The sequence below is a fragment of the Lepidochelys kempii genome, chromosome 10, assembly GCF_965140265.1.
Source record: "Lepidochelys kempii isolate rLepKem1 chromosome 10, rLepKem1.hap2, whole genome shotgun sequence".
In the NCBI taxonomy this organism is placed as follows: domain Eukaryota; kingdom Metazoa; phylum Chordata; order Testudines; family Cheloniidae; genus Lepidochelys; species Lepidochelys kempii.
In genome coordinates, this window is record NC_133265.1 from 43,247,602 (window position 1) to 43,256,586 (window position 8,985).

The 8,985-nt window shown below is 48.4% G+C and overlaps 1 protein-coding gene across 10 annotated transcripts in view; it reads left to right on the top strand.

Annotated features, from left to right (window-relative positions):
- The window catches only part of HEXA (hexosaminidase subunit alpha), a 30,566-nt gene extending 21,946 nt beyond the window's left edge, over positions 1–8,620 (top strand). For 6 of the 10 annotated variants that reach the window (XM_073363120.1, XM_073363124.1, XM_073363123.1 and 3 more), the window contains 4 exons: positions 1,154–1,334; positions 1,779–1,869; positions 6,234–6,338; positions 6,964–8,620. In XM_073363120.1, the coding sequence (XP_073219221.1) occupies positions 1,154–1,334; positions 1,779–1,869; positions 6,234–6,338; positions 6,964–7,027 (441 nt within the window). In that variant the 3' untranslated portion in view covers positions 7,028–8,620. Of the gene's footprint in view, positions 1–1,153; positions 1,335–1,778; positions 1,870–1,973; positions 2,177–6,233; positions 6,339–6,963 lie in introns of those variants that run through there. The other 4 variants (XM_073363121.1, XR_012161212.1, XR_012161213.1 and 1 more) reach the window with 4 other exon arrangements.
- Positions 8,621–8,985: the final 365 nt, after the last annotated feature.

Sequence of the window (8,985 nt, forward strand, 5' to 3'; positions counted from 1 at the left end):
CGCCCATGGGCTTTTTCCCTCCTTTGTTAGCCATGGTTCTTCCCCTGATTCCTTGTGGCCTGATCCCTTAAGAGGCAGGTCTTTGATCCTGTCCCAGGCATGCTCTCCCTTTAGGTCCATAGCTCCCTCCGCAGCAGGTGTGCTGTTCACAATCTGTGGCTATTCGGTCACAGCCTACTCTATCAGCTGCTCACTATACCCACTCCAGGCCAGTGCAGGGGGCTGGCTCACACCATGACCCTGCTGGTGGTGGGGGTGGGTGAGGAATACAACCAGGCACTGTCACTTGCTGGCATGGCATTTGAGAACTCAGAGCTGCCCTGCTGCTGCAGCCTTGCTGCTCCCTCCTCAGGGAAGGCACTCCCAGCATCTCTCTCTCCAGGCCCCTTCCGCTTCTCTTTCCCCAGCTGAAGCCAGCCACTTCTGCCTGGTACCTTGAGGGGATTGTGGGGGTCAGAGAGGGCGTCGGCTAGGGGAAGAGCAGCAGGGACTCCCCTGGGAGCGAGCTGTCTAGGTACTTACACGGCCCTCATTGCCATAGTAACTGAGCACCTCACACTCTTTTCTCACTGGGAGGCTTGCAGGGGCTGTAGTCTGGGGTACTGAGGCACAGGAAGAGCTCAGAGACTTGGCCGAGGTCACATAGGAAGTCCAGAGTCTTAGTCCAGTGCCCTGTCTGCTAGAGCATCCTTCCTAGTTTACCCTTTGGGCTGGGTGCGTGGAGTAGGAAGGATGACGGAAGTGCCCTCCGTGGGGTCAGTTTCACATGAGGGCACAGCATGCCTGTGCTACATTGCTGTCAGGTAGGGGTGTGGTTGTCTAGAAGAATCGTCTTGCTGACTCTTGCCATTACCAGTGCAGCAGTGACTTCCCATTTCTGCTGCAGGGTCCCAGGCTGAGCTAGCAGGAGAAAAGTGTGTACAGCACAGGGGTGTGTGTGGCTCTGGGGAGTGTGAACTGAGGGTCGTCCTTGGGTGGCACTGTTCCCATGTCCCTGCTGAAGGTCCCCACGTGGGTGGTGTGTGCCTTGCAGTGTTGTGTGCTGCAGATTGCCTTGGGGGCTGTTGGCCTGGCTCTTCTCGTGTGCTAGGGGAATGGGGCACGCTGACCCCTTGCATGGAGCATCATGCGTATTTCTGTCATGTGTGGCCAGGTGAAGCCAGACACCATCATCCACGTATGGCGGGAGAACGCCGGGCCGTACCAGCAGGAGGTAGCTCGAGTCACCAAGGCCGGTTACAGGGCCCTGCTCTCTGCCCCCTGGTATCTCAACCGCATCTCATATGGGCAGGACTGGCAGACGGCTTACCAGGTGGAGCCTCTGGAGTTTGAAGGTGTGTCCCTTGCACATGTGGGCTGTGTCAGCCTCCCCTGTGGGGCCTCACACACAGCTGGCTGTCGAGGGGGTGATGTAGCAGTCCTGGCTGGTCAGTCAACTAACAAGCAGGCCAGTCAAGTACTTCCTACTGCTGAACCAAGTGAGCACAAGTTCCTGTGCCCTTGGCTCCAGTGACTGGCAGCTGCCCTGCTTGTTAGGGGATGGGCACTGAACAGCCTCCCTCTGGCGTGAAACAGTCAAACTGTCCTTCAGCACGTGTAGCTGATGTTTGCCATCGGGGACCTCCAGGGCAGAAGCCTGAGTCTCTACAGCTTGAGCTGATTAGCTAAGCCCTGTAGCTGGATGCTATAACAGACTCCTCTCTGTGGGCGGGGACAGAGGGGACATGCCACCCCACATTCTGATCCTTTGTCATTCGAACAAGTGTCTCTTTTGACAGGCAGCCCTGAGCAGAAGGAGCTGGTGATTGGCGGAGAGGCCTGCATGTGGGGTGAATATGTGGATGTAACTAACCTGACGCCCAGGCTCTGGTAAGAGAACCCATCAGAGTGGTGGGGGGCTGGCTTGAGCCCTTCTCTTCTAACATGGGTGATGGTCCTTGGCCCGATTTCCCACTGCATTGTGTAAATTGCAGGGAACTCCACTCCACTGGGGCCAATAGGGTGAAATTGTGGGAAGAGGAGAATTGGGCCCCTGTGTCTCAATGGGAGTACAGCAGGTGTGGTGGTCTCCTGATCTGTCTCCCATCGCTGTAGTGGCTGGCTCACCTGTAAACCTGGATTTATGGCTGTCTGCTTGGATATAGTGAAACTCCACAGAGGGAAGCCCCACGTTGTGGTGAGTGCATCACAGCATCCATAGCGGCTCAGGTTGTAGGGGACCTGTGCCTAGCACGACAGTCTATGGGAGGAAGGCAGTGTAGTGGAGGATTCCCTGTTTTCAGAATGTAGATGTACTGGCAGATCTTAGCAGACAGCGTCCTTCCAGTTGGGCATGTTTCCACTGTAAATGCACAAGCCCCGGGTGGCAGGCAACCTTTGTAGATGAGCAGCTGTGCTTCGGTGCTTTAGAGTCCCCATCTTTTGGGTGCTGAATGGTACCAGGCTTTGGTCCTTGTGCCTTACAGTGAATCCCACCTCCATCTGACTGCCTTGTGCTGAACTGAATGGCCTGAATTATTTACAGTCTCCAGTTCCTGCTGGAGCAGAGTTAACTGGCTGTTATCATAGGCTGGGCACAAAGTGGTTCCTTGAGCTCTTGTTTTCCAATGGCTTTTTTTTTAAACACTCACTTGCTAAATTATTATAAAAATAAAAAATAATTACGTTGACTTAAAATGTTGTCCCACCAGACCAGTGGCCTTGCTCTGCTCCTGTCATTCTCATGCCAAACTGGCCTGCTCCAGGCCCCCCAGCTCAATTAGCAAAGGAGAGGTGTCAGCTAGTATTCTCTAGGCCCTGTGGAACTCATTACCTCCCCCAGGAGGGAGGCATTGTAAAACCTCTATGCGGTTATCGTGCTACCGTCCTCCTTTTGTTTCCTTTCTGCCTTCTCCCCTAGACGCTCTAAATGAATTAATATAACTGTTGATCAATGCCTGATTTAGGGACCCTTATACAGGACTTAGCCAACCTTCCTGTCTTAAAGCCTCTGTAGAAAGACTGGTTAATCTCAGCTCAGCTTTCTCCTCTTCTCCACTTATACTTTACTATGCAGGGGCAGGGGCTCATGTTTTTGCTGCAAAACTTCGTGAGCATGTAATCCTGTGTTGTCTGCTCTGCCATCCCACCCCGTTCAGTCTGTTTCAAGGTATGGCAATGATAGGCATGTTGGTGTTTGTTGGGGGAACATCTGCAAGGAACCAGCAGGTGGGGTTTCCTTAAGTACATTCAGTGTAATGGCTGTGGATTGGCATAACATCCTGTTTGCTAAGAGGCTCCTATTTCTCTTCTTTCCCACCACCCACCTTTCTAGGGTCTGTCTATGCTGCAGTCACCGGGTGTGATTGCCACATGTGCAGACATATCCAAGCTAGCTTTAATTTAGCTCAGGTACCAGTAACAGCGAAGCCATGGCAGTTCTGGGAAGATTTGTACAGCCTGTGCTGAAGTCCCATGCTCCCACAGCTTCACTAATCTGGGCCCTGAGCTAGTTAGATTAAGGCTAGTTTGAGTGTGCTGGCTTGAGCTGCAGCCACACCATTAATCCCGCAGGCAAATGGCACTCTGCTTTCCCAGTGACGTGGAAGCATGAATGGGTCAATGTTATTAATTTGCTCAGGTGCCAGTTAGATTTTAAAGCTGAAACCTGACAAACTAGATTTGCCAATTGAATAAATGTTCTAGCCAATATTGGAATGGAAAATAATTCAGAGAACCCCTTTTTATTTAGTACAGGGAGCAATAGCTTACTCATTAACACTGCCTTCTTTTCAGATTTACTTTTACCTTGGGACAGTGCTTTTCTAATCAGGACACTGAGTTGTTCTTAACCAATCAACAAGTTTATTTATTCAGCCAGAACCACATAAGTATAAAATCAATAGTCTATAGTCAAGTTTAGATGTCAGACGTTCTAGTGTGTACGGAATACAACATGTTGTTTATATCATAGAATAGTACAAATAACCAATATTTCTTATTATGCTTATAATTGTCAGTTATCAATTCTTTAGTATCTGTAGTACATTTGTCATATTTCAAGTAATTCTGCAAAGAGTTAGGATGTACTTGTTTTAAGGCAATCTTAGCAGTGTGGTCCTAGTGTTTGGTACAAAAAGGACTAGTTTAAAACATCAAAAGCAATTTCTTCAAGTTATGATTTAGTTGGGGATTGGTCCTGCTTTGAGCAGGGCGTTGGACTAGATGACCTCCTGAGGTCCCTTCCAACCCTGATATTCTATGATTCTATGATTATTTGACAGGTTTCAGAGTAACAGCGGTGTTAGTCTGTATTCGCAAAAAGAAAAGGAGTACTTGTGGCACCTTAGAGACTAACCAATTTATTTGAGCATAAGCTTTCGTGAGCTACAGCTCACTTCATTGGATGCATCTGATGAAGTGAGCTGTAGCTCACGAAAGCTTATGCTCAAATAAATTGGTTAGTCTCTAAGGTGCCACAAGTACTCCTTTTCTTTTTATGATTATTTGAGGTTCTCTTCAGCCAATTTTATATATTCAATATAGGGTTCGTTGAGGTCTCACTAGAAGGGGTGGTGACTCAACAAGGGAACTTTCAGGTTTTTATTTAAAGAACAGAAATAAATACAATCTCTGAAATGAAATCTCACCCCTCCTTTGTGCTGGGAACCCAGGAAAGGGAGAGTCTGCCCATTCCAGGGGCTGGTCAGGTGTCTGGTATTGAATCTCACTTCTGCAGTATATTTTGGAGAGAAGGTTCAGCGAACTGAGCCCCACCCCCACAGTGACCTCAGTTTTACACCTTTTCAGGGACAGGGAGTGTTGGAGGGGGCATGGCTTTTATTTCCAATTGGATACTGACCAAACAAACTCACATTTCAGCACTCAGTTTTCCTGCTGCTTCCCTCGATAGCCAGTAAATGTTTTTTTTTTTTCATCAGAAGTTTTTTATCAGAGGTTTTTGTTCTTCATTTCAAGGATTGTAGTTCTCTATTAATCCCTACTGTTAATTGGAATTTTCTCCCCTTTTAAGCAATTTCTTTCAATATTTCAAAGCTGTACCCTGTATAGGTGCTTATATCTGTCAATGGTCTTTTTCCTCCTTGTTCTTTACAATTAATATCACTTCTAGAGTGCAACAATAATTGAAAAAGAAAACCAACAAAATTCCTTATAGTTCTGCTAAATTTAGTGGATCTAGCCTATTCATTCTTTGATTATATATACAGCATTTCACATCCTTGAGGGCTTGCAATACAAGAGAAAATATTTTGAAGGAACAAGACTGGAGAGAGGGTGCATTTGATTGATAAAGCAAGCAAATGTACATCTTAAAATTTGGGGTGAAAGCTAATTGGTTGGATTTCTTGGGGTATTGGGAAGTTTGTCCTGTGGAACCTTTAGTTTTCTGGGTCTCACAATAAGCAACTATTTGAACAGTTTATTTGATTTATAGTTGCTCCCCTCTGCCCCAAAAAAGTTTCTGGCACTTAATTCACTCCTAGGATGAAACAGGCTAACGATCACTGCTGTCAGAAAGCAAGGGGTTCCTTCGGGATTTTATGGGCAAGAGAAAGGGGGTGTTCATAGCAGCCAGCTAGCATCACAAGATGCTCTATCCACATGCTGCTCATGAGAGGAACTTGTCTGAGTAACAAGAGCTTGCAGAGTTTGTGTTTCCTGTTTCTTATTTCTGGGGGTCTGAGGTTTCTTAACCCCATCTGTCTTGCACTCTGGAGGTGGATGTTGATCTCTTGTTGTCCAGAGTTCCTTTAGGAGGAGCTAACATTTGGAACAGGCGAAGGAGTTGTAGGTGCAATCCTGGTTGTCATGGAGAAGGGAATAGAATGGTTGCTTTTCTCTTTTAAGGTCTTAAGGACTAATAGTTACTAATAATATTCAAGGCATATTTGACATTCTTCTTCTCACAGCTCCCCAGCCTCCTCCATCATTGTTCCAATTTTTCCTGGCCTCGGAGAGCCTTTTGTAAATCATGTCTGTGCTGACCCCACGTATAGCAAAGTATAGCTGCCTGGGTGTTAGTAATGCCTCTCCACTCCCAGGGATTGCTACTGGAGCCCTTTGCGTTCCCTGGGAGGTTAGTCCAGCTTTTCTGCTGACATCCCTGCATTTCTGCCTCAATAGGAACAGTTTCATCTCACAGTTCAGTGCAGGAGTGTTTGGGAGCGCCTGCTCTTAGCAGCCCTCTGACTTCCAGTGTAGAGTAACACATCTTTGCATCTCATTTCCTCAAGGCCAAGAGCTGGGGCTATAGCTGAGAGGCTGTGGAGCAATAAGACTGTGAGAGGTCTGCAAGATGCATATAGACGACTGGCAAATTTCCGCTGCACACTGCTCAGGTAATTGTGACTTGCCTAGCTCCTTTCATCCAAGACCCCAGCTAGACACAGGAAATCACTCAGTCATCTCTGGGGTGGGGCAGCAGTGAGGAGTGAGTCCCTTTGGAGCTGCTAGGGAATCTAGGGAGGCAGACTGTAACTGGCTGCTGGGATTTCACCAGGGCACTGGGGTTATGCAAAGTGCCATGGCATCATTAATGCCTATGAGTGGTCAGGACCTTAGTTTGCCAACTCTGGTAGATGGCACCACACAGCAGCACAGCACCCCTAGTGCCATGCTGAAGCATTGGTTCAGTGCTGATTCAGTGGCAGAGCACTCCCTACAGAGTTGCCAGCACTGCTGCTTGTAGCATGTGGATTTTTCGTGAGGGTCTCCCTTCAGGTAGAGACCAGGCTCCACCCTGCTTAGCCTGTGAAAACTGGTCTAATCCCTCACTTTCCTGAGCCCTAAAATATCATCAGGTACCTCAAAACTTCAGTATGCAGGGGAGAGAAGAAATGAACCCTGTACTTCAGCACATCACTCTCATCAGGGCACCAAAGGGTTAAGAGTAACTCCCTCCCCTTTAAGGACTGGAAGCCTCAATGGGTTCTGTGTAGTATTCCTGTGTCTCTTCTATTCCAGGCGAGGCATCCAGGCTCAACCTCTCTTTACAGGATACTGTGATCCTGAATACAGTGGGTTCTGAACGGAGAGCTCAGCTGCCCCCACCCCTTCGACCTGCGTGCTGTGTGTGTATCTCAGACAATAGCTGCTCCCATGTGCTACAGGTCGTCCCTGTTGCTCTTGTTCTTGCAATGAGCTGATTTAGATACTTTGCCTTTTTTCTACTGTTTGAATTTTAAATCCAATAAAGAAGGAGTCCCAAAGAGAGAAGGTGCCTTTCAGTCTGTCCCAGTGCCGGGGCAGGCTGTGTGAGGCTCCTGGCCCATCCGCAGCAGGGTAGCTCCAGTCAGCTATTGCACTGGGGATGCACAGGGTTTGGTGTGTGGAAGAGCCCAGGCTGGAGCTGCCGGGTTGGCAGCTACAAACCCTCTTTACTTTGTAGTGACATATGCAGTGCCGCAGTACCAGAGTGAGAGTCGCTTCAGAGCAGATGCCCCCCGCTCCACGCCAGCAGGGAAGCCTACAGACCCTGACCTGCATGTGCTACTACACCCGACTCCTAGTGCAGCAGAACAGCTCCACTCCTGCCTACCTCCATGCCTGCCTACCTCCAGGAGCAGAGGCCTCAGCTCAGGGTTTGCTCCCTGTCCCGAACATGCCTGAGCATGATGATATTGCTGGGAGCCCGGCTGGCTTAGCTCGCGCTGTGTGCCTAACTGTATAGCTTGTGACTGGTCTGTGTCTGTCTCAGGTCTTGGGGGCACAAGGGGTTTAGCCAGGTGGGGCAGGCAGTTGTAGTCTTAGTTGGTTGGATGAAACCTTAGGCTCCGCCTAGCTTTTACCTTGACCACTGAAGGTGTTAAAACTGCAGACTACTTTCTCCATGCTAAGCTGTTACCGTGTGGTAACACCCCCCCCCCCCCTTCCTAGTGTGGACACACCTTTGGCGTGTAAGATTCTCTCCGCACCAATGCACAAGCTGTTAGTGCGGACTAGCCATTCAACCCAGCCCTTGTTTGTTCTGCTGTTTCTTTTCTCTTTGTTCCTCCTAACTCTGCCTGCAACCCAGTTGTGCTTTCCTCTTCATGCCACCGTCTCTGCTCCTTACCCTGGATGCTGCCTTCTTCTCTTGCCTGTCTCAAGAGAGTGGCCCCCCCCAAAGCCTCTATGAGGCAATAACTCCAGATTCCTCCCTCAGCTTCCTTCTTGCCTTCTCCTTTTTAGGAATTGAGGGAATTGCCCAATGATATTACAATCCCCGCTGGGCCCTCACTGGCCAGTCCCCTTGTCGGGTATGCAGCCTCACACAGGAGTCAGTCAGCGTATCCAACTTCCCAGTGTTTGAGTCCCTGCAGTGAGGGTCGGCTCAGATTTACCTTCTTCTAGTCTTTATTGAATTGATTGTACACTCCTAGAGGCAGGGACCAGCTTAGCTGTTCACTAGATGATCAGTGAGTTGAGACACTTGTCTTTGACAGCTAGGATCTCCTGGTGAAAGCCCCTACCGATGCAACTGGTATCTGGTTTTGGGTTAATTTTTCTGAACTGGACAAGATGCTGCACTGTAGGAACGCTATGTGACTTTGCTTTAAATAAGCCACTGCTGTGCTGTCACTTCTCTACAACTGTTCAGACATTATGATTGTTAAATTTTCATTAAAAATATCCAGAAATGGCTGAGTTTGAATTTATTTTTCATCTCTAGTTCTAGGGTATATTCTTAAAGGGACGATTATGTCTGCAGTCCTTTCTGTCACCACTAGGGGACAGTCTTGGGAGATCTGCTGTTTACGTAGGCCAGTGGTTTTCAACCTGTTGTCTGTGGACCCCTGGGGGTCCGCAGTCTGTGTCTAAGATTTCCAAAGGGATCCACACCTTAATTTGAAATGTTTTAGGGGTTTACAAATGAAAAAGGTTAAAATCACTTCTGAGCTAAAGCCCTCAGTACTGGCCCATGTCCATGGAGGGTGCTATTAAATGAGGGAATAAGAGGGAACATTTCCAGGGGCCCTGCATTGTAATATGAAATAGTGTTGCAAA